Source organism: Lemur catta, chromosome 21, assembly GCF_020740605.2.
Source record: "Lemur catta isolate mLemCat1 chromosome 21, mLemCat1.pri, whole genome shotgun sequence".
NCBI classification, from domain to species: Eukaryota; Metazoa; Chordata; class Mammalia; order Primates; family Lemuridae; genus Lemur; species Lemur catta.
The window spans coordinates 17,902,552-17,927,368 of NC_059148.1; the positions used below are offsets into that span (position 1 = coordinate 17,902,552).

General features: G+C 52.3%; 1 protein-coding gene across 2 annotated transcripts in view; it reads right to left on the reverse strand.

Annotated features, from left to right (window-relative positions):
• Positions 1–438: 438 nt before the first annotated feature.
• The window catches only part of UBE3B (ubiquitin protein ligase E3B), a 49,213-nt gene continuing 24,834 nt past the window's right edge, over positions 439–24,817 (reverse strand). For both annotated transcript variants that reach the window (XM_045534599.1, XM_045534598.1), the window contains 13 exons: positions 24,190–24,308; positions 23,448–23,562; positions 22,562–22,661; positions 19,587–19,706; positions 14,590–14,766; positions 14,354–14,464; positions 11,831–11,968; positions 11,401–11,466; positions 9,525–9,583; positions 6,786–6,968; positions 6,212–6,323; positions 3,474–3,566; positions 439–2,564 (listed from right to left, as the gene is read on the reverse strand). In XM_045534599.1, coding sequence (XP_045390555.1) covers positions 2,373–2,564; positions 3,474–3,566; positions 6,212–6,323; positions 6,786–6,968; positions 9,525–9,583; positions 11,401–11,466; positions 11,831–11,968; positions 14,354–14,464; positions 14,590–14,766; positions 19,587–19,706; positions 22,562–22,661; positions 23,448–23,562; positions 24,190–24,308 — 1,585 coding nt within the window. In that variant the 3' untranslated portion in view covers positions 439–2,372. The remainder of the gene's footprint in view (positions 2,565–3,473; positions 3,567–6,211; positions 6,324–6,785; positions 6,969–9,524; positions 9,584–11,400; positions 11,467–11,830; positions 11,969–14,353; positions 14,465–14,589; positions 14,767–19,586; positions 19,707–22,561; positions 22,662–23,447; positions 23,563–24,189; positions 24,309–24,817) is intronic.

Genomic DNA, 24,817 nt, shown 5'->3' on the forward strand with positions numbered 1-24,817 from the left:
TTCTCAGCACCCAATAAAGGAGACCTCAAGACTCTCGCGTTCCAGATAAGGAAATGGACGTATAGGGAGGTGATTTTGTGTGACTCAGAGGCAGGACTTGGAGGGATGGGGCTTGCACGCATGTGGTACAAATGCTGTGTGCAAAGATACATACCGAATCCAGGGTGACGGCTGCCTCTGGGAAGCGAGCGGGTGAGAGGATGGGACCATGGAGGGTGCTTATCTGAAATGCGTTACTTCTTACCAAAGCTGGAAGCAAATATGAGAGATGGTCAACAACTGTGAACTCTGGCAGGTGAGGCCGAGGCCGGGTCGTCTGCTATGCGACCCTTGCGTTTCCCTTCCACCATGGAGGCCTGTGTGCTCCTGAAGCCCAGAGCCCCAACCTGAAGCCACCCGGGCACGTGGCTGGATAAAAAAAACAGAACACAGCCGTCGTGTGCTGAAGTAGAAATTTAATAAAGCCTTTGATCATGTCTTCATCCATAAGTTATCTCCAAAAACAAAAAACCCACAGCTTTTTCGAGCCATCAAGAGCCATCGAGGTGTCAATGAACACCAGCTACAAAAGTACAGATTTAGTGTGTAGATAGTGCAATATTGCCAACTGTTGAAAAGAAGAATTTAAGTGAAATTACAAACTATACCTCCTTGTCAAAAAAAAAACAAACAGGTAAAGTTGATATTGGTGCTTAGGAACCTCTCTCCCCCCAACTCCCACTGGCTCCAACCCTCAGGTAATAAAAATCGAGATGGGATCCATCCTTGTTGTGCAGGTGGGCAGTTTTTAGCCCCCGCGTATCTGTATACAGCTGCTCGGCGCACACACGTTCAGAAGAAATAGTCAAAGGAATCGAGTGTTTGAAGAAAGTGGCAAGTCCACAGAATCTGAGGTTACTAGTGAATCTTAAATAATAATAATAATAAATTCCTGTCTTTAAATTCCTTGCCATCTTTCCATCAAAGCCAAGCACACGCTCTGTTTTCCAGAAGCCCAGGGGCTCTCACCTGGGTGGGACCCCGGGAGCCAGCTGAACCCCTCTGGTGCAGGCTGCGGCGTCGGGTCTTCCCTGCTTTGCGGCCAATGGGAAGGTTCTTGCCAGACGTGTTCTGGGGCTGTGAAGAGAGCTAAGCCGGCCGCACAGAGCAGAGGAGGACCAGGCACTCCTGGCTTCGGATCTGGCTGCGATTCTGGTGGTGGGGACGCAGGAGGAGCACGGCGAGGCGGGAGAGGCGGGGTGGCTGTCAGTGCAGACCACAGACAGGGCCTCTGCCGCCGATGCCTAGATCTGGAGTGCAGCTCTCATGGCAGAGCTGAGGAAGAAGGCAGAGGAACACGATGGGTTGGAAGAAAAACGAAGTTAAAAAAAAAAAGAAAGAAACCAGCCCAGAGGGCGTGAGTCTCCTCAGCCTCGTGAGCCCATCAGTGCAAAGGGCTGCAGGTGCCCCGTACCGAGGAAGGACAGGCAGCAAGACCCAAGTTCCGTGGGATTCCACAATCTCTGGGGTAAAGCCACTGCCCAGACGGGACAGGTACCTCAGGTTAGTGTTTGTGTCCTCGTTAGATAACAAGCAGATCAAACTGGCAAGGACTAAAGGCCCCCTCTGGACCCAGCAGGCTTGGGGTGACAGCCAGTGTGTTCTGGGACTGGGGCTGCTTTTAAGGGCCAGTGGGCTTCTTCTCCCCAACCAGGATGCCAAGTGAATGCATAGGACACTCGGCCTGCGGAGGACTCAGGAAGGGGACGGGGGGAGCCGCAGAGTGGAACACGGGGCTTCCAGGCCGGAGCAGTGCCCTGAACTTGCTGTGCTCCGCGGCCCCCAGCAGCGCCTGGGCTTCCCTGGGCAGCAGGCGGGCCCGGCGGTGCGGGAAGAGGCTGCGGTGGACGGCGTGGAGGCAGAGACTCTGTCGGGTGCATAGAGGCTTGGCCAGGCCTTACCTGAGTAAAGTTTCAGAAACGGAAGGAGAGGATCTCACGCACAGCAGGTTTCGTGCACGAGACCCATGTCATGAAAACCATCTGGACGCTTGGAGTTCCTGGGACTTGTTCACACGCGGTTCACTCAGGGGGTTAAGGGAGGAAAGACTCTCACAAAAAAACCAAACTACCAAAAAGCAGCCCCTCTGCAATCACCAGGAAAAAAGGACCAATGTGGGCGGAATCCGGAGGTTTATTTTCCACATTCCCTTCCCGTAAGTATCACCTGGAGAATGCTGTGTCTTGTTGTCTAAAGTTCTTGAGGCCACAGGGGGTCTCATGGCTATAGAGAGGCTCTGGGGGCCGATGTCACCCGGCAAGTTGGTCACGTTCCCAGGGGCACACCGCCTCCAGGCAGCCCAGGAGCCCTTGCGTGTGGGGCCGGGCCGGGGGCTAGGAGAGCTCAAAGCCCGTGTTCATGCTGATGGCGTAGCGCAGCTTCTCCCGGAGGACGCTCTTCTTGCTGTAGTTGGGCAGCTTGAGCAGGTTGAAGCAGGTGGAGGAGGTGGGCAGGCGGCCGCCCGGCTCCCGCTTGCGGATGGTGAAGAAGCCCCGGAGGACGCTGCCCAGGGTGTCCCCGGTGTCCTGCAAACACACGCCGTGGCCTTGGGTTGGGAGGCACCTGGTTTGGGAGCCTGGGCAGCCCTGGCACCTGAGGTCAACCCCCAGACTCAGGACAACTGGCCTGGAGATGCTGAGTCCTGAGAAGCCAGGACTTCCTGAGGCCCACGGAAATCCTATACTAAGTGCATGCTTGGAAACGGGGTCCTCTGGTTAGGAGCTAATTATCGGTTCACCAATCGTCAAAGAGCAGAATACTGTGAAACTATTTTGGGTACCGAAACATTTCTGAACGCAGCCTGACATTGCCTCCCTGAACTCGCCAGTGCTGTGGCCCGTGGCAGGCTACGGCTTGGGTCAACTTTCCCTTCAGTGCAGAGGCTGAGATGGTCTAGTGTCCTGCGTGAGGAGGGATCAGCAGCTCGGACTGGGCGTCTCGAAAGGCAGCGACGCCCAGAGGCCACGGGGCTTGCGGGGCGTAGACACTTGGCTGGGCACCCACTGAGGTCAGGCTGTGACACACAGAGCTCCGTGACCTACTCGTTCTCCCTTCACAGGTGAGGAAACGAAGCCACCTGCCCAGACGCACACAGCCCGCGGGCGGAGGGGCCGGCGATCGAGCTACATCTGTCCACTTCCCGAGCCCGTGTCCTCACCCCCTCCCACGCTGCCTCTCAGATCTGGAGCCCTGGTGAGAACAGCAGCTACTAAAACAGCACGCCCCGCCCCCACCCGGGCACGTCCCCAAGGAAGTAGAGAGCAAGGGCCCTCCAGGAGAGAGCTGAGGCCCAGAGCAGCCTGAGTCCGCGGCGCCCTCTGAGGGACGGGCCAGCTCTCCTGCTGTGAGAGCCGTGGGGGGGACCCAGCAGGCAGCCACCAGAAGCGCAGTCAGGGAGCACCGCCTGAGGCCCGCTCTCCCCCCAGCTGTGGTACCTGATCATCCGACACTTCCACACAGCGGATGGAGAAGGGAGGCTTGAGGTAGGCGAATCCCAGGAGCGGGGGCCTGGAGCAGCTGGTCACAAACTGCAACACAAGGCAGGGGCAGAGGGGGACAGAGTGGGGCTCTCGCTCCTCCAGAAAGGGCCCCCTTGCTGCTGTGCGGTGTGCTTTTGCTTCCTGTCACCGTACCACTCACTGCCGCTTGGCCTGCAGCAGGGGGTGACAGAGAGGTACGTCCGGCCCAAGGACCGAGACACATCTCACATCGTCTCAGCGGTGCAGCTCTCCGGGATGAACACACGGAAACCCAGAGATGCGACTGGCCCTCTGTGAAAGAACGTGGGCCTGAAGAGTTTAGCAGCAATGCCAACTCCCGACCACGGACTGGTGTGACATCCCCAGAAGGCAGGTCTCCAACAGGACCGCCATAGGCAGCAGGAACAGGGCAGTGACAGACACCCTTCCATAGGGAGAGACCATGTAGTGAGAGCACCAGAGGGAGAGGAAGAAGCTGGTGGAACCTGCTAACGTGGCGCGGGACACAGGGAGCCCTGGTGTGGGCTGCGCACTCACGTGGCACTTGGCATCCTGCGGCCTCTCGGCCACACAGGCCTGACTGTGCAGGTGCGCTCACCTGAGCTGCCTCGCCTGCCGGGTTACAGAGCGGTCCGTGCGCTGGGCTCCTGGGCCCCTCTCCAAGAGACTAACCTCTGGAGCCAGTGAGGCTAAGGAGCAGACCAAGGTGCTGCACAGCCCACGCAGGGCCCGTGGGCAGCCGGCCACACCGCCCTGCCCTAGCCCGGGCATTCTCCAAACAGCAGCGCCTGTGTTACTCCCCCAAACGTGCTAGCTTGTGCCTGGACAGAGGCATCTGACCAACCTGGAAACCCAAGTGAGAAACTTGCACAGGAACGTCCTGAGAAACCATTCACTTTCATTCAACAGTAACCAAGAACATTCTCCCTTCTCTAGAGGACACGGGAGTCTGTTACTTCCAACTCCAAGCTGCACTCCAAATTCAGTGACAAGTTGGGAGGTTGGGTCTTACCATAAATACTACCATTTAAACAACGTTATCAATGGTTGTGAGATTCCTGAAACCATCCAAAGACAGTTTATGTGTTCCGGGCTTCAAAAAGGTTTTTAAAAAAGTATTGACAAAATATTGCTCTTCTGATGTTTTATTTATAAAAACCACAGCAGCAGCGGTGGCAGCTCAGACGCAGAAAGCATCACTGCGTTTCCACGCTGTGCTGAGCTTTCCAGGAACACAACCTCGTCCAGTCCCGCCACTGGGCCGTGTGTCGGGATTGTGGTTAGTTCTAAGAGGAGGAGACACACACAGAAATGTCTGCACAGCCCAGGCCAGGCTGGCTCAGACCCGCTGCCCGCCACAAACGGAGCTGGTCAAAGGAGGGAAGGGACTGTCACCCTCTCGGGACAGGAGGGACGGAGGGCACGGGAAGCCTCCAGGTGCTCTGCTCTCACTACGTGTGCAGAAGCACGGCCATGTCCCCTCCTGTGCAGGGCCTACATCCTCCATCTGCCTCTGCGGCTTGTCTACAGCCACGGAAAAGGTCAGGCCCACGGCAAGGAACTGCAGGTTTGGTGACAGCTTATCCAGAGACACAAACACACCTGCTGTGTGGGGCGGTGACTGCACGATCATGAGATACCGGGCGCTGCTGGGAAAACTGGATGGTTCTCCCAGAGTCAACTTCTGGAATTATGTCCGCCTGCCCACCCGAATCCCCGCACCTGTGGGGATGACTGGAGCACGGTGTATCTGCTGGGCCGAATGAGGACCTCCCCAGCCGGAGTGACCAACCCAGGAGAAGAGAGACCCGGCTGCCATTTTGCCTGGTGGTGAGACTGGCCAGGTGGCCTCAACAACAGAGGTCACGAGAGTCCAAAGTCCAAAGGAAAATGTTTTGAGCGATTAAATTCGCCTCCAGAATATGGCAAAATGTTCCTGATATTCGGTCAAGTAGAAAATCAGGTGGTGAAATGATGAGGCCATTTTTATACAAATACACACGTATACGGCACAGACACAGGCCAGTGTGTCATCCGGAGTCCTGGAAAATACCCTTTGCTGATGTCAACAGCAAAAATCTACACACTGGCATCGGGGGTAACACTGTAAGCACGTGCAGCCTTACAGACACCGGAACAGGGACCTGGGCGGGAGCCACCCTACTTACAGAAGTGTGCGTGGGTACCAGCCTCGGCAAGCGTGTGTATTTCCCTGGGGCGTTGCGTTTGTGTGTTTTACGCTACTGAGGAAAAGGGAGCACAGAGGTCGGCCCTGGTGAGCAGGAATGTAGACGGCTGAAAATTCTTCCTTGTAGGACTATGGACTGTTTAAAGTTTTGCTTATCTGTATTTTCCCAAAGTAAGGTAGTAAATATTATTTACTTCTCTAATGAAAAGAAACAAAGCAAAGAGATGTTACAAGGCCAGTGCGGGCGAAGGGGAGGATGGACGGCTGCGCCCGCCGGGCAGGCACACGGGGCAGGGCCTGTCCCCGTGTACAGGGGCACGAGCAGGCCCAGCCTGGCCCTGCGGCCCTGGCTGACTGCCGCTGGCCTCCCTAGGGGAGAAGATGTGCTGAGGACATGAGGTCGTCTTGATAATTCCGTTTTTTCCAGCGCAAATTACTACCCTAAGCGGCCTTCTAGGTTTCTGAGAACACACGGGCGCACGCACAGAGGTCATGAATACGCTACCTTCAGAAACATGGCTCTCTCCTCGGGCGTGAAGTCGGAGGCCAGGATATCCCAGAGCCAGATGATGACTCTGTGGCTTCCATGGAAACCGCCGTAGTACACCGTGTGCCTCCTGAAAGCAATCCGACAGCAGGCTCAGCACACCCTGACGGGCACGTATAGGGGCACAGGCAGGCACGGACACTTAGTCAGTGGCAGAGTCGACTCCCACAGGCCTGGGCAACACTGCTCACTTCTCTTAAAGCCACAAGTTCACGCCTTAATACCCCATCTGCCTGGAAGCCGAATGGGCAGAGAGTTCGAGAGCTGGCCCTGCTGTTCCCAGGCAGAAGCCAGCATGAGACCCTATGACCCCACCTCCTAGACCCTCGGAGAGCCCCAGTCCTCAGGACCCGCGTCCACTTCCCAGCTTCTGAGCAGATAAGTGGTTGAGCTTTTACTCCAAAGCAGTGGGCCGGTGCTCTGGGTGGGGGAGGACGTCTGGAGATGGGCTCCCAAAACAACTCCCCTAAAGGAACCCAGCAAGGGCGGCAGCTGGCCTTCTAGGACCCTACCCCCCTCACCCGCCCCTTACTTTAAATCTTCCAGATCCATCTCAGCATTGTCGCCGGAGATGAGACGCTGCAGCTCCGGGGTTGAGAACATTCGGATCCAGTCGGGTTTGATGATGGAACGGAATCCGCTAATGAGGGCAGCTGTCTGGTTTTTGATTTGCGTGTGCATGCGGAAATGCGCCATCAGATGGATGTAGCTGATTCTGTTGCCAGCAAGGAAGAGAAAAACAATGGAAATTAACAGGTCGGCGCAGCCTGTTAGCAATGGGCTGAAAGATGAGTCTAGTCATTTCTGAACCATTTTATTAAAAACCTAAATAGCACAAGAGCATGTCACCAGAACAATGACAATGAGGACGAGGATGACAGCGCTCCTGTGTGCCACTGTGAATGTGTTAAGCCTTCAAGGGCATTACCTCATTCCCTCCTCCCCAAAAACCCACGGGTCATACATCAGAACAGCCCCCCACTGTGTCAGGAATCAAAGCGAGACATTCTCCAGGCAAGAAGAGGACCCTGCTTAGCACAAAGGGTGCTTTCTGGACTTTCATTTAACCTCATCCTTCTGGACATGAGCCAATTAAGATATAATTCAGTCTTCCAGTAAGCTCTAAAGTAGGGAAAAATTGTTTCATGTCATAACTTTAATCAAAACCTTGCTAATCTAGACCAAGAATCTAAAACCTTGAAAGGGCGGCCCTGCCTGCAGGATGCTTTAAACAGATGCGCCGCTTGGTTACGTGTGGGTTCAACTGGGAGTCAGAGCAACAAACAGCTCCAAGCAGAGCCTGCTGGGTCTGTGTTTATGGACACGATGACCTCACCCACAACTGCACAACATAACGCGATCCTCCTGAGCAGCCTAACATTCCAGTGAGCCTGTTAGCATCGCTCATTTCTTAGTAAATCATTTACTCGGAGATTAAAGAACTTGAGCCCAGCCCAGGTATGACCCTCAGAAATTACACATTAGTACAGTACAAATAAATCTGTTTTAGCCCACGATGCTCAGGTCCAAGTTGGTGACCTTGAAAATATCCCTATTTTAAAAAATTATCCGGTAGCAAATCTATACATGAATACATTCAACTATGAATTTTTCTATTATTGCCACTCCTTCCACGCGTTCTTTGAAGCAAGTTACTAATACTGCTCTATTTTATGGAGAGGGAGAGAGAGAGAGAGAGAGAGAGAGAGGGAGGTAGGGCAGGTGGTGGAGGGAGGGAGTGAGAGTGTACGGGAAACATTCAACACTCAGGAGGTGCAAGATCAAATGTCACTCCTAAGGAGTGGGAAGCTGGCATTCCCAGGCCTGTTAAGTTAGTCTGTCGAACTGAATACCCTGTCTTTACCCTGCAGTTTTACGCTATGCAAGTGTAAGAGTTTGTGAAGTGCGTTTCACAGAGGAGGTTTCAAGGCAGGAATCTCCAGCGCAGCCTGTGCCGCCCCACCTTCTCTGGCCGCCACACAGCAGCCAGTATACGTCGGGAGAGAGAATGACTTCCTACCATCATTCCCAGGCCATGACACCTGACAAAATGGGGCCTCTCTGGGGATGGCAGGATTCATGTGACATGTCACATATCCAATGATGGTGACTATCACTGCTGGCATTTATTAAGCCCCTCCTTGGAGCCCAACATTCTGGAAGGTGTTTTATATACCTCATCTCATATGCAGCCCTCCCTCCAAAGGAATGGTCACAGGTCGCATGGTGGTCAGGACCAGGACTCATCCCTGCTCTTTGACCCCGAACTTCGCCCTCTCTACTCCCCCAGGCAGCTCCTCCAAACCTGTGCTTGGTTCCTTCTAAGTTTTCCAACTAGCACCCTGTGGCCAAGGAGCAAGGCTGGCATAATTCAATCATGATGAGAACAGGGTCTGTTCTTCTGACTATTCTGACAGTTCAAATAAAAAACTTCCCAAGCACGCAGACTGACCGCACCGCCTGACCCGAGAGGAACACGATGCTCGGGAACACTGGACTGTGACGTGCATCTGATCCAAGTGACTCACCAGGTGGGACTGAGCCCTCACCTGTCACTAAAGAGACTGATGTTCCGATTAGCAGTTCAGATGCTCAGCTGAGCCTGGTGGCAGAAAACTGACAGACTGACAGAAAGGCTAATGTCTACTCCTCACACCAGGTTCTGCTGTTTTAATTAGTTGACAATAGGCCTGGGTAGAGACAGTGCATTGAGAGGTTTTGCTTCTAGGGACCAAAAGGTTGACATTTATAATAGATTCCTAAAAGCCCGTTATCTGTGACAAGAGCTGCCAGGCCTCAGAGTCTCTCCAATTCCCCATGTCTAAGTACCTCCGTCTGGGGCGTTTGAATTCATCACTGTGTCGTCTCAAGAACAGTGTTTGATACAACTGCCACATGCTATCATTCCAAAATGACCTGCCCCTGCAAGGTGTCTTTCCGCCTCTGTGCCCTCCGGGTTCAGTCCAGCGTGCCTGAACGGCTCCGAACCCATCTGTCTGCATCCGGAGCCGTCATTAAATTCCTAAGAACACCGTGGCCCGGGTGCCTCTGACCTTAGAAGTGCTACTGCAAAAAATAAATTGTCAATTCTTATTTTGCAAATCGAATTTAATACAATTCCGGCCTATGAACTGTAACCAGTAAATTCCATTATGATATTTATGGTCTCTTTCCACTTCAATCTATCTTAATAAATTCTCAACGTAAGCCTGGAGAGCCAGAATAAAGTCTTTTCAAGTGGTGACCTTAAAAATCTAATTGCTCTACTCACTTATTTTCATTTGTAACAGGAATGGTCTTCCCTCCAGGAATCAGTTCGTGGCAAACAAGCTGGGGGAGAAGAAGGGGAGTAATTACTAGAGACAGTTCTGATGGGGAAACAAGGCTTCCCGAAGATGAAGGGGCCTGCTGCAAACGTTTATGATGATGATAGGATTAAGAGGGGACACGTTTGGGAACAATCAGTTTTCACAGAAAGTCAAGGCTGAAATATCACAAGCAGCCCCTGTGATGAATATGAAAGGTTTCCTTCTTAGCCGATCTGTGTCCAAACATTTGTATGAAGGCTTCAGGATGTTGTGGAAGGGAATGTGTCGGCATTTAGGAGCACAGCAGGACGGTTAAATGAATGTTGGTACCTCTGGAACACTGCGCAGCTAGTTAAAAATATGATGAAAATGTGCATTTGTTGAAAAGGTGAAAAAAAAAAGCAGATTGTATAACAACATGCGTGGGTGCGGTATCATTTCTGCAAAAAGCAATCACACGCATGCCGGGGGAAGAGTCCGGAAGGACACAGGCCCCACTCTACCAGAGGCACCCTCCAGGCACTGGCGTTGTACGTGGCTTTCACTTTCGTCTTTATGCTCATATTACAGCTGAGTTTTTTGTTAGAAGTTTTATTATTTTTATAGTCGGGAGAGAAATTTAAGTAAGTTAGGAGAGAGGCTCAGAATCTGATTGATGATTTGAAAATCCTATAGAATCAACTGCTCTCCTCAACTTCAAGAATGCTTCTGTGGGTCACCTCAAAATCAACGTTCACATCACTTTGAAGCTAATTTTAATAGAAATTCTATTAATACCCTATGGGTGTAGAAAGGAAAAACAGTGACCTCCAGTCCCACTGCTGCCGACACCCAGGGTGGCACCAGAGGACTGCAAAGCCGAAAGGGCCCCGAGGAGTCACCCAGCCTGATGTTTCCCATTAAGGGTTCCAGGGAACACCTTGTCTGCGAGCTATGATTTCCAGAACATTCTGTGGGACAATGTTCCTTCTTTGAAAGAAGAGTTCTGCATCAGAGGAGGTGGGGACACTGGAGGTTAACACAGCGGCGTTCAGTGTCCTCACGTGCCAGCCTGCTTGCTGGCCTTCCAGGAGGATGGGCCACGCGGGGCTCCCAGTGGTGTTTGCAGACTGGTCCCACTGAGGATTCACATTTGGCAAGGGGAACTTTTTGGGGATAAGGAAAATGTGGCTCAGGGAGACTGAGTGACCTCTTAGAGGTGAGCCAGGCCAAGCCCAAGGCAGCTCTGTGCTAAGGAGCCCTGGGTGCGGTTTCTCCCAAGCAGCCCTGGGAGCACAAGCACACAGAGCCTCGTGCAGGGGCCTCGGCGGGGACACAGCCGGAAGGGTGGGGGCGCTTTAGAGAAAAGCCAGACGCTGTGGGGGCAGACGAGCGGCTGCCCGGATTCCAGGGCTGCGCTTCCTGCTCTGCTCTGCACGAGGAGCGAGAACAAGGACAGGGTTCTGCTGGCGGCACTTCTTGGGTGGCTCCTTCTCCTCTCTAAGTCATAATCCTCCATTTGTAACGGCTAATCCTCACCATGGTAACAAAAAGCAATGTTACGAAAGGGGAATTATGTGATAAAATGCGATATGAGCAAAGCAGGGTCTTGGTGGGAGCGCTCTAAGGGACGAGCAGGCAGAGGCTGGGCCAAGGTGGAAGGACAGGGCGGCGCCCTCCCTCCTGCACGGTGAGAGGAAGACGGTGGGCCAGGCGGGGAAGGGGACGAGAGACCAGACAGACAGACAGACCCACCCTCAGCTTGCAGACCCGTGTCCCAGCAAAACAGCAAGAGCAGGGCCGCTCTCAGGAAGCCCACGGGGGGCAGGGGGGAGCCCTCAGCCAGCGAGGCCGACCTACCTGGCCCATGACATCCTCGTCGTAAGACAGAGTCAGGCCCAAGTCAGCGATGTCCCCGTCGTAGCGCTAATGCAACAGAGAAGGGGAAAACCTTGGGGCTGAGGAAGACTACCTCCTTGAAGAATTTTACTGTCCCCACCCCCCACCCCGGAGGAGCCGCTGTGGCAGTGCTAATAACCATGGCTGCCACACGGCTTGAAGCAAAGGTGGCCACTCGTCCCCTTGAGGAAGGAGCCTGTGCAGATCCGTCCTGACAGCCCACAAGGGGATGTGGGGGCCTGCGGCGGCTCCAGGGAGGGCAGGAAGGAGAGGGCATGAGAGCTCATTGCAGAATGCGGAAGGTGCAGGATAAAGGGGTGCCCTGGGGGCCTCACAGAGCTGCAAGTTCACGCAGGTGCTCAGCTCGGTTCACCCGCCGCTCTGCACTCACCTTGATGGAAGTGAGGTTTTTGTAGAACTCCGAGTCCAGAGAAGGAAGCTCGTCCACTGAGCTGTAGAAGATGCTGTGGTGATGCCCGAGCAGCTGGCTCAGGAAGAAGGACGCGAAGGGCACGTCCACCACGATTCCCTGTAGAGGCACAGTTTCCACTGCTCGGTCCCGGATCCCCGACGCAGGGACTGGAGCGGGGTGGCTCAGGCTGCAGACATGGCCCGAGGTGCCTCTGGCCCTCTGAAGTTTTCAACGTGGAGAGGACAATCTCTCCTCCTTTACCAAACACAGTCGGGTGCCTCCCAGGGACAGCACAGCCTAGTGGCTATGGGCACAGGCTTTGGAGCTAGGCTGCTCGGGGATCCGGTCCCTTCTTGGCTACTGCCAGGCCACAGGCCATCAGCTTTCTTATCTGCCACCGGGCACAGCACCAGCCTCTCAGTTATAAGGACTGAACGAGTGCACTACTGACCCCCCAGGCTCAGTGCAGCCGTGGGGGATGTGTAGACGTGTGCCATGCCACGAGCACGAGCACAGAGGACAGGCTCTCACCTGGAGGCAGGGCGGGGAAGCTTCCAGGAGGAAGAGCTACCTAAGCGAGACCTGAAGGAACACCAGGTCCTGGTACGAGGCCCACAGGCGTGCTCCAGGGATGGAAGGCAGATCTGTCTGCAGCACTGAGTGTGAGGGAGGCCAGGGAGGAGGCAGGGCCACACCCGGCAGGGGCCCACTGGCCTCGCTGCAGCCTGGATTCTATCCCGAGGGCTCTAAGCAGGGAAACGGACTGGAGGGAGGGAGACAGGAAGCAGGGACGCAGCCAGGCAGCTGTGGCATAACGCCAGGGGACACACCAACAGACTATACACTAGGGCAGTGGCTAAAAGGGTAGAGAGAGGTACGAGGCCTGGGGAGAATTAGAAGGGACAGTCACTCAGGCTTGATGGTGGCCTGTCCCAGAGGATCATGCAGGTTGAATGAGTTAATACGTGCAATCCTCACACAGGGGCCAGCAGGTCCTAGCTTCTCATCGGTACCTTGTTGTCGGAGGTAAGGGAGAGGGAGGAGGCGGAGGCGAGGCCCAGGAAATGGGGAGGACGCTGAGAAAAGCCAGAGGCCATGCTTTCCAGGGGGCCCAGACTCCCTGGGTCTCCCCACAGCTACACGTTTAAAGGAAAAACATGGCACAACCCCAGGTTGGTCCTAATGGGACTTTTTAATTTTTTAAAATGGGAATCGACTGAGAAATTATCTCCATTTTGCAGATGAGGAAGCACAGGCACAGAGAGTGAGCCCAGGGCCCCCAAAAGGACTTCAATGGGCCACCTGATTTCGTCGCAGCCAGGGACCGAGGCCTGTGTGCAGAGGCTGTTTCCAAAGTAGTCTGCCCAAGAGACCTCGCTCTCTCAGCCTGCCCAGCACCCTGCTTCTCCAGGGCTCCTGGGGGGTGTGCAAGGAATGCCGCCCAGGTGGCTCACGTCCCCCGGCCTGGGCTCGGAGCTCAGCAGAGCCTGGGCCCTGGGGAAGGTCCCTGCAGCTCTGGAGCCCGCTGTGAAGGCCACACGGGCTGGCCACTGATGGCCTTGTGCCGCAGCTTTGCGTTCTTCCTGGGGAGCAGGACTCTCAAAGCCACTTGAGTGATCCCATCTCAGCTCTCAGTGGACAGGGAGCAGCAGCCGTGTGGGCCTCACCCAGAGCCCGCGGAAGCCTACACTGCCCTGACCCCATGAGACCGCAGCGTGGACACTCAGACACCCTTCCTCTGAATAACGGGAAGGATGACAGCTCCGAGCTACCTCGGATGACCAGGTGCCAGGCCTCACGGGAAGGGTTCATCATGTATCACCTCATTTATCCTCACCGGCAACCCAGCAATGTGGCTTTTATTATCCCCACTTTACTGATGAGAGACCAGGGGCTTAAAAAATAAAGCGACTCAGATACACACGGTCATGCAGCAGGGCCAGGAGGAGCTGGTCTTGGCCAGTTGCCATGGGCTACGTCCCACCTTCTCTGGTCTGTAGGCCAACTCCCAGGTGCCCTGAGCTGTGAGGCATTCGCTCAAATAACGCAAGATTTTAAAATGATCAAACTCCACAAAATGCTGCCCTCCTACCGTGGGGACCGAGCCTCCACGTGGTGATCTAGCTCTGCATGCTGCTCCTCACACCTTAGGGAGGGAGACGGCTGGCCCAGGACTCAGGCTGGCCTGGATTCGAATTCTGCCCACTTAACTAGCAACAGGACTCTGCACAAGTGACTGTTCAAAGCCTCGGTTCCCTCATCCTGAAATAAACAGGACGGTAGCAGTCACATCACAGGACTGTCGAGAGGATCCAATGAGATGACACACGCAAACTGCCTAGGATTTGTGTGCCCCAGATCTTGGTTCCGCCCCTCTTTCCTCAATCGTATTCTAATGACAGTTTGTTTACACGGGTGACCCGATCACATGAATGTATACACAGAAGCCCACGGTGCCTCTAACATTTTATCTCACATGTCTCTGCTCCTTAACGTGCCTACCTCGTACACGGCCTTCCCCAGCATCTTCCCCACGAACTCAAAGAGCTGCAGGTAATTCTCGTGAATGTAGGACGTGGGTGAGGGGTACAGCCTCTCGTCCCCGCTGGTCGTCTACGAGGCAAACAGGGAGCGGCAGAGAGGTTAAGCACCTCGTGGTGAGTAAGCCCGGCTCTCGCTTCTCATCTGTCACCTCGAATGTGGCTACTGTCAGCCCCGTTCTCGCTCCCCTGACACACCGTGAACAGATTGAGCGCGGGGTCGAACACTCGCTTGATGATCTCTTCCAAGAACTCCTTGAAAACGCCGTCTTGATCGATCCCGGCCTCGTCCACCCCGAGGTCGTTGACAAACTTCACGCGGATCACACCCTTCATGGCGTGCTGGGACAGCTGCCGGAGCTGCTCGTAGCCGTCCTGCCAAGAGCAGAATTACAGCCCGTTAGAAACCAAGGCCTCCTGCATAATTCGGGGCTCCCTCCTCAAGGTTCATTCTCCCCTGGGCAACGCTTTCCCACCGTGACCACTAAATGTGCAAGCCAGGACACGTGGGTACGTGACAAGAGCAGTTCTCATCTGCTTTTGAATGAGAGCCTATTAAAAGGGAAGATCTGTCTTGGGGATGTGACAGTCTCGCTCCTTGGCAAGGGGAGACTGACCTCAAGAGGATGCAGAGCAGTGAGCTGGGGAGTTAGACAAAATGAGTCATGACAAGCTCTCAGCCATCAGACAAAGGATGGAACAAGCTGGTGCAAGATGGGTCTCTCTCTATGCTAAGAGTATCTTTTAGCTCATGGTAAAAAAAAAAAAAAATCAAGCTTAGAGAACACTATAAAATGAAAGTAGTTACCCCACCCCTCATGTTCTGGTGCCTTTCCCCAGATCACGAAGAACCTTAGTCTTGCTAAGGAATTTAGGTTCTATCTCGAGGGCAATGGGAGCCATGGAAGAGTTCAGACAGGGAGCAGCACAGCTGGCTTTCTGTCTGGGAAAAGATCTTTCTATCGGCAGCAGAGCAGAAGGCTGGCAGGAGCCAAGGCAGGAAGCAGAGAGACCAGGGTGCAGGGGTGATGCCAGGCCTGGGCCTCTGGCTCATGGCCAGCTCTCTCGGGACGCAGCCACTCAGCCCGTCTTCCTTATCCAGAACTCAACGCGTACGGCCCCTGGAACACAACTCCAGAGTTCTCCTACTAAATTACCTTGTTTAGTTTGTCTTCGTTCTAATCTGTCAAGGTGTTCCTGGCTTCTGATTCTGCCGTCTAATGTGTTCTTAGCATTTGGGGTGCTGAGGTTTTTATTTTGGAGCAGGGACTATAAAAACCAGTGCTAAAGAGGACATGGCCCAACAGGAGAGGCCTTATCACCGAGTGAAACTGATGTGCTTACACAGTGTCACAGAATGAGTCACAAATCAATCTTACTACCCTACTGAGGCCAGGCAACAGTTCTCCCTTTCGGCCACAACTGCAGCGCTGTCACCTGTTTTGCTGACGTTAGACAGACCATCTCCGCAGCATCCACTTGGCTACCAGTCTGGTCACCTTGTCACAAAGCAAATGACCAATGTGCTGGTCTGGCGAGAGGTGTTCTGGGGAACCCCTGCTGCCTTCCCATCATGCTCACTTAGTGGTCCAAGGGACTGTCCTATGGTGCCTCTGAATCTTATTCAGGGATGAGGCTCCAAAGCCGGTGAGCATGGGAAAAATGACCTCTGAAGTCCCCTAAGTCACCTATAGGAACAGGAACACGGTTCTGTGTACATAAACCTGAAAAGTACTTTTTATGCACATAAAGTTTGAGAACGAGTAAGTTAGATGGAAAATAAAAAAAGGGGAGAAACAGGAAGTCATCATGCAGCTGTCACCGCATTTAAGCCACTCTGTCTCAGTTTAAGATGATTCTCTTGGCCGGGTGCGGTGGCTCACGCCTGTAATCCTAGCACTCTGGGAGGCCGAGGCAGGTGGATTGCTCAAGGTCAGGAGTTCAAGACCAGCCTGAGCAAGAGCGAGATCTCGTCTCTACTAAAAATAGAAACAAATTATCTGGCCAACTAAAAATATATATAGAAAAAATTAGCCGGGCATGGTGGTGCATGCCTGTAGTCCCAGCTACTCGGGAGGCTGAGGCAGTAGGATCGCTTAAGCCCAGGAGTCTGAGGTTGCTGTGAGCTAGGCTGACGCCACGGCACTCACTCTAGCCCAGGCAACAGAGTGAGACTGTGTCTCAAAAAAAAAAAAAAAGATGATTCTCTTGGCACCAGTGGAGGACGGGCGGAGAATTCCAAGTGGTCCCTTTGCTGCAGGATTTCCCCCATTTGCTTCAGCCTCACGCCTCCCACCGTCACACACAGCAGGACACGTAACTGTGGCTACACGGGCCGGACCGCACAGTGGATGTGAAAGCACTCGGTGGACTCAGACCTCAGTCTTGCTTTTTCAGCTCCACGTCAGCCTCTTCTTGCAAGAGTCAGAAGGGGAACTTGCCACCCGCCTCTCCTGATGTACTGCCGGCCCTCTGGGAACGCATGTGGCCGTGCGAGGAGCCTGCATATGTCTCCCGGGAAGGTGACCATGAGCCCCGCCCTCCTCTTCCCTACAGTGCTTCGACGTGCAGACACAGAGAACAGGAAGCTGGGACAGGGAGGCTGGCCCAGACCCACCTGTCACTGACACCCAATCAACCCTGACTGAGAACCAAACTTCTCTGGCCTCAGTTCTGCCTTTGACAGGGAAGCAGAAAGGGTTGAGGGTCCTTCCAGTTCTGGAATGCCATAGTTCCAGCCCAAATTCACTTAGCTCCCTGGGAGGGAGAGCCTTCCTGCAGGGCTTTAGACTAACACCTGGAAGCCTAGTGCAGCAGCAAAGCCTTCAATTCAAACCATAGGGGAGGAAATAGGATAAAAGCCCAGTAGTATAGTATGCTTCTGATATCAGCTTGTGGATGCCCCCTTGTGTCCAAATCAAGCAAAGGCCACTGGGCTGTCATGTTCTAATAACCAAAGGGACCATAAGAACAACTGGGGTAACTGAATAAAGGACCTTTTCTCCTTCTCTAACAGAAAGTAAAGAGGAAAATGGACTTCCCTAAAACCTCAGATAGATATTGCTCCTTTGTTGTCCCCAAGGGATGTGTTTTAAAAAGTAGGCCCCTGTGAGCCAGGTGCAGTGGCTCACACCTGTAATCCCAGCCACTTTTGGAGGCAGAGGCAGGAGGATCACTTGAGGCCAAGAGTTCAAGACCAGCCTGGGCAACATAGTGAGATGCTATCTCTAAAAAATTTTTAAAAATGAGTTGGGCATGGTGGCACATGCCTGTAGTCCCAGCTACTGGGGAAGCTGAGGCAGGAGGATCACTTGAGCCCAGGAGTTTGAGGTTGTAGTGAGCTATGATCACACCACTGCACTCCAGCCTGGACTGGGTGAGACTCTAACTCTAAAAGAAAAAAAAGGATGGCAAGTGAATTTCCCCTGAGCAATGACACTGAGGAGGACGTCAGTGGATCCTGCCACTGTCAGGAGACACCACAGTCCACACCACCCCAGACTCTTCCAGTGGGTGGGTGCTGGCCACACCTGGGTGGTATGATCAGCTGGGGGACTGGAGACTTTGAGGGACAGGGGAGGTGCATCCAGGTCGAGTGAGGAAAGTGCTGGAGAGGGGAGTTTGTGTAACACAATGAGGATTTTTTTGTTCTGAGTCAAAAGCAGAAATTGCAAACTGGTGGCCCATAGGTTAAATTTGGTGGCAAGATGGGTGTTACCTGACCTTCTCGGAGCTTTGCAAAATTTAATTAGTTCCCAACATGGAAGATCTGGGGATTTCACACAAAATTTGAAATTTTGGGCTTCTCTTAAGGACTCACAGCATATGGAGCCCACACCTCCACATGGCAAGTCAGGAGGGGCTGGGAGAGGGGCCTTTTGGGGGTGCTTTTTATTCACCCACCTTCTCCACTGCTCCCCTGGGTGTCACTTGTCATGTATCAACTTACTCACGGGGTTGGTCTTACACAGAGTTACACAGACTGAGGGTGATGTCTCAAGAACAATGGGAGAGAGCAGTGGAAGTGGATCCCTATGATTGGCACTCAAATAAAAAGCTCCTGCAACAGGATGTACTCAGCCAGCTTCACTTGTTCACGTGGCCTGCAGGGCCCTGTGGGCACGCAAATTCCTCATGCCCACCTTGCAGACCGTCAAAAACATCAACTGTTCAGCACACGCTGCACAGTTCAGCAGCTGTCACGGTCGATCACCAGCAGCCGGGGGAAACTCACAGGAGCTCCCCAGCAGGGAGCAACGCAAACTCAGTGCTAAGGCACCGCAGCAGAGGATGGAGAGGAGTGGGGAGGAAGGGCTGTGGCTGGTGGGTGTGGCTACGCTGCCACATGCTGTCGTGGGATCCCACGACTGTCTGACACTGCAGAATATACCAATGAGAAACTGGCTGGAATGTGATAAATGTCTAAAGAGCAAACGGGGCAAACAGTCAAGACAAGCCTGTCCTGGGCATGGGGCCTGTGGCTCAGACACCAGTTCCACTGCCGGCAGGACCAGCGTGCAGGGGCAGGCTGTGCACTGCACAACCCTGGGAGGCTGTGGCGTGGAAGACACAAACGGCCTAGGTAGGTACGTTTATGGCGACCATGCTCTAGCAAGTCAGAGTAGTGTTCTAACAGAATCAATACGTTATGATGATTTTCTGACCCATGAGGATAGGGTACCTATCTCTAATTTACATGACACTGTCATATAGCGGTAACCCCAGACTATGGGTTTGGCTAAGGTGGGCCGCTCCCCTTGTATCCGGTGTTTCTGTCAACAAAGAACCTCTGGCTCTGTGACAAATGTATTTCTCTGTATGGCAGTAAACGTAACACCCAGACTCCACCTATGCTAAATTCACAGTTGGGAGTCCGGGCAAAGTGCCTACTGGGACCAGTGGAGCTTGCACAGACGTGAGGATGTCAGTGAGGCTGCAACTGGCAGTTCCCGCCCTCGGAGGGTTTGGAAGGAAGACACCGAGGGTCTCCAGCACTGAGGACACATTTAACCAAGCAGCTATTCAGAGCAGTCAACCGGACAAATGACCCCTTTCCTGCTCCCAGAGCCTTCATTTCAGACTGATTAGACCACGGAGTGACAAGAACAGGTCAGAGGCAATATATCATCACTGAACGGCCTACGCTTTACAGAGCACGCTTCTTTGTGGGAGAATTCCGAAGGCCTCACACTCACCTCCAACATCCGGGACCGGCGGATGGTGATGTGAGTGACGTGAGGGGACGCCGAGCTGGTTTCCACGAGACCCAGTTTCTCTTTCTCCTTGATGACCATGTTTCGGAACAGGAGAACTCTCTGAAAGAGCAAAGGTGAGACCAGAAACAGGCTCAATGACAGATGATTCCATAAAAACACTCCACAAAGTTACTGAAATTTATGTCCCATGAGATCCAACCAGAATGGGATGCCTTGATATGTACGGTGAGAAGTACATCCGAGTGCTACCTCTGAGAACAGCAAACACTTCCCAAACATTTTTGGGAATTAGAAATATAGCCGAATATGTGCCAAGGAAGGAATGTTCCAGAAGGAGTGGTCTGGCTGCAGCTATGGTCCAGCTAGAACAGTTCAGGAGAAAATCATTCTCCTCATTCAGTCAATAATCCACCGTAAAAACGGTGGCAGAACAAGTTACAGAGGCTGCTTTATATAGCTGTGTCTGCTTTAAAGGAAATCAATATTATGAATCTAAAAAACAAAAACATTTCAAAGATAATTTTTCCCACTGTCAGAAATTTTAAAAATGATCCTACAGAATAAAGATCCCTGACCTTTTCATCTGCCTTCTCTGTGCCTTCAAGCCCACCACAGTCACGCCAGTGATATTTCTCCATTATCTCCAAGAAGAAGGAAAGAACCCTTTCTTCTTATTCCCAAGATTCTGATAAGTCCCTCTAGGAAAGCAAGACCCTCTGCCCCACCCTACCACCCTAATAGCATTCAAATAAAGTCGGCCAAATGAATACATAAATCCAGCTGTTTTTTAAAAAATGGGAATCTCCCCCAAAGTCAAGAGCTTTATTAAATACAAATAAGAACAGTAATAATGACAATAGTAATAGGGTTAACTATACATGGGGCGGGCCTAGTGCATTTTCATTTAATCGTAACAGAAGCAGCTATTGCCAACGGCCCCCTGAGAAGGCGGATGCAGTCAGGGGAGGAGCCATCGTTCGGTGCAGCGTCTCAAGGTGGTTGGTTTACAAACCTGGAAATGAGGACTGAAATATTCTGAATGGTACAGTCAGGGGGTTCCAGGGCCACACGCAAGGGAGAGAGCAGACTAAGGGCCCAGCAAGGGAAGTCGTGCTGTGAACAAAGGGTGCTCCTGTCACTCCCTACTGCCGCAGGACCTTCGGGAACAGGTACTTAAGTCATGTGGGGCTGTGTGGTGCGCGACACAACTGCTTCCTGTGACCCCAAATCTTTAGCGTGATCATCTGAACAAGGGGTGCTGTTCTGCAGAACATGAGGCGGAAGAGGAGATTCACATCTGGGTCAGTCTGGTGGGGTGGAGACAGCAGAAGACACAGAAGCAGAGCTCCAGAGACAGGGGTGACCACAGGGAGCCTGGACGGGGCTCTGGGTTTCCACGGTGTGTGGAGGAGGCTTCGGGGCAACCTTATCCAGCTTCCAAGGTCTGGGAAACCTCAGCGACCGTAGTGGACATCTGGATGAGGATCGCTGTCCCCGTCTTGCAGCTGAGGAAACTGACTTGCCCAAGGTCACAGAGCTAGTGGGCAGAGGGCCCAGAGTCAAATCCAGATCCCACACAGGGACCACCACACTACACGGCCCCTGCTCACCCCACAGTTGGGGGATGAGTTGCAAATCCACAGGTAAAAGCAACATAAGAGAGAGAATGAGCCAGGCCAGGCTGAGGCTTTTACAGAAAGGTGTTCTAAGCCGCCACTGGAGTGAGACCAAGAACAAGAGGTGCAGATGGCAGATGGCATAATGTAACGACGAGAGAGAAACCCTATTACTTTCTGGTGTGCGCAACAAGAACATTTCAGTGGCAGAGGGCAGCACACACGCCATTAAGAGGGACGTGAGGCCTGAGATGGGAGGAGACAACAGGAGAGCCCTGAACACTCTGAACACGCCAAGCCTTAAACACTCCCTGCAGGACCTGCCGGCGCAATCACAGGGATCAGGACAGTGGCCGGGGGACCTATTTTCCCAAGGGAGGGCATTTCATGAGCCCAGGACAAATAGCCTGGATGGCAATCTAAAGCAAAATTCCCCAAAGGAAAACATGGTGAGGATGAGCATGCAGCCTGGAAGTCAATCCAGTCCATCCCAGTGGCTCCCAGAGTTTCTTACTCACAGCACCCCTAGTGTCTCAGTGACTTTTTCCATGGCACTCCTAGGCCAAAAGAAATCCCTACGAGTTCCGTTTCCTAAGTAGTTAGGTCCTAACAACTTAGAGTATTTATGTCCTAGGAACTTAACAGCTGTGTTTTATAAATGCATATACATTGAAATGTAAAATACTTTTATGTCATTCTTAAGACTCAGCTTTGAAAATAGATCATTGAAAAGAATGTAGCGCAATCAAACATTGAAACCATGAGCTACCTTTCACTAGTAGTTCGCACAGTGTTTTTACTATGTTCCTCTCAAAAATTTAAAATACTCTGAGGCAACAGCAGGCACCCCAGCTGGTGGGGGTCCCAGACTGTGCGTTATTCAGAGTGGGGGTCCCAGACCGTGCGTTATTCAGAGTAGGGGTCTCAGACTGTGCGTTAAGGGGATGCTACGGTCAAAGGCTGAATTCACGAACACACAGGTCCAGAACAAGGTGCTGCGTTTTAAATCAGATGCCACCACACTGGATGAGGCCCAGGAGATGCAGGGCTGGACGCTACTCTGAAAGAGGATTTGCTGGAGGAGCTAAGAATGCCACACTTGGAAAACAGGAGACTCAGAAGGCCAACGGGCGCCAGAGCCGCCAGCTCACATTGTTTCCCCCAGACCCGTGGCCCCAGTGCTTAGCGTAACACCTGCCACGGAGTAAGATCAAACTGTTTCCATCTGCTGAATGAATGATCTCATTTTGTCCTTTCCAGTTGCTATAGTAAAGACGGGAAGTCAGGAACCACGTGGTGGAACAGAAACACCCACCGGGAGCCCCGGGTGCAACTCACGTTTTTGTGAGGAATGACATGAGGGATATACTGCAGGATCAACTGCGCCCGTTTTCTGTCCTTGTCGAGTTCTTGGAAGAGCAGACTGGGTCTGAGATCCCTTAAGAAGAAAGACACGGGTTTGGGATAATTAAAACAAGAAAACCACGCTCTAGTGCAGGGTTGGCAAACTATAGCACGTGGGCTGAATCCAACCTGCTGCCTGTTTTTGTCAAGTTTGACTGGAACACACCCATACTCATTCATATTCATGTATGCATCTCTGTCTCATGGCTGCTTTTGTGCTGCAGAGGCAGAGCGAGCACAGACACTGTCTGCTCCACAAAGCCTAAAACCATCTGGCCCTTTAACAGGGAAACTTCGCCAGTCCCTGCTCTAATGCCATAGCTTCAACAGTTGCGTAAGAGTTGACATGTCACTGATAACATGCTGACCTGCTCTTCTGTTTAGCTGTTGTAGGAGGATTCCTCAACCCCAGTCTCTAAAAAAACCTAAAAGCAGTTTTTACCCTGGTAATTCTGCCGACAAAAATTGCCATTTAACTATTTCACTTTGTTGCTCAGCTCCGCTGAAAGACCTACTCTTCCCAGCCTGGATAAGAAACGTCTGCTAAATATAATCTGGCTCTGCCGCCACTAATTAACTCTAATCATATTTGGTGTAAATATTTCTTAGCAGAAGCGACTGCCAGGTTGCAGCAGAAGCATCCTGATGGGTGCTTCACAGAACAGCAGCTCTTTACATGGAAAGAGATAAAATGAAGGACAGGGAGAAAGTCCCCTCCGCCCTAGAACACGAGCCCTGGGCACGCGGGCACCTCTGCTGTGGGCCGCGTGATGGAGCTGACTCCCGCTTCCATGAGCCCCTCCCCACCCCTGGTGCTCACTTTCGCAGCCAGTGGTCCTCGGGGGCGAAGCGTCGCCGGCAGTCCCGCTCATAGAGCACCATCAGCCACCCGTGCACAGACTGGAAGAGCTCCAAGGTCTCGCCCTTGGCGGTCTCTGTGGGGCAAACAAACAGGAGAGTCACACTCAGCAAGCGGAGTGAGAAGCAGAGAGGAGGGAGGACAGTGCTTGTCTTCCTCAATCGTCACCAAGTCCTTGATCTCCCTCACTCTGAATTTCCTGTGGAACCAGAGGAATTAAGAGGCACCCTTGGGTACGTGCCAAGTGTCTGCGGGGCCTGAGTATCTCCCCAGACACCATCGCTCATGCCGCCTCCCGCTAGCATGTCGTGCAGAGGACCTTTTCCATCTAAGGAGCTTGGCACTGAGCAAACACCTTGGGAGGGACTCTCATTTGGAGTGTGAACTGGCACATGTCTTATCTTCATGGGAATCAACTTGAAGAATCAAAAGGAGATGCGGAGCAAAATCAATCATCATTAATATTCCCTGACACATACATGCAAATCCTGAAGGACGCCTGGAGAGTGAGACTTTATCACCTCGCTACTATCTTAAAAGGTCAGAGAGGGAAGGAATAAGACTTCCAATGATGTGAATGAATAAATGTGCATCTTCTATTAACTTTAACAGATAATAAAGCAAAGAAACAGTGGATGCGACAGACTCCTTGGCCTCCCTGGGTGTGGCATCAGTCCAATGGTGGCAGGCACCTTTACCTTACCTACGATTCCGTCCCAGATCATCTTAAACACAAAGGAGTTCAGAAAAGAGGAGATGGTGACCAGCTCTTCCAGTTTGAATGAAATTTGTTCTTCATAAACCTCAATGTCATCAAGGATCCTAAATCAGACAGAAAATTATTCAGAACATCCCACTGAGAAAAGAAATGAGATCTGGACTGCTTAATAGGCAACATGAACAAGATTAAGAAATGGGCTCTATCTGTTAGAGATAACTTAATGTGAAATTTACAGATAAAATGATATGATGTCTAGGATTTACTTCAAAATAAACTAGGCAAGGACAGCAGGTGGGGGGTTAGATGAAGCAAAACTGGCTGTGAGTTGGTAACCGTTAAAACTGGTGATGGGCACATGAGGGTTTGTTATATTAATATTATTCTTTGCACTTTGTATGAATTTGAAATGGTCCACAGTAAAAAGTTAAAAAATATAATTAAGAAAAAAAGCAGCTCTACTCTATATTTTTCTTATTCATAAGGATCTAACTGTGACACTTTTCCCCATTCAAGCCTGAATGTCAAGGAATCTTGACCGACAGTGTGTTTATTGAAAAAAAACTGTGGAATCTTATTCCACATCTAGGACAGATGCTGGTGACACTTGGTA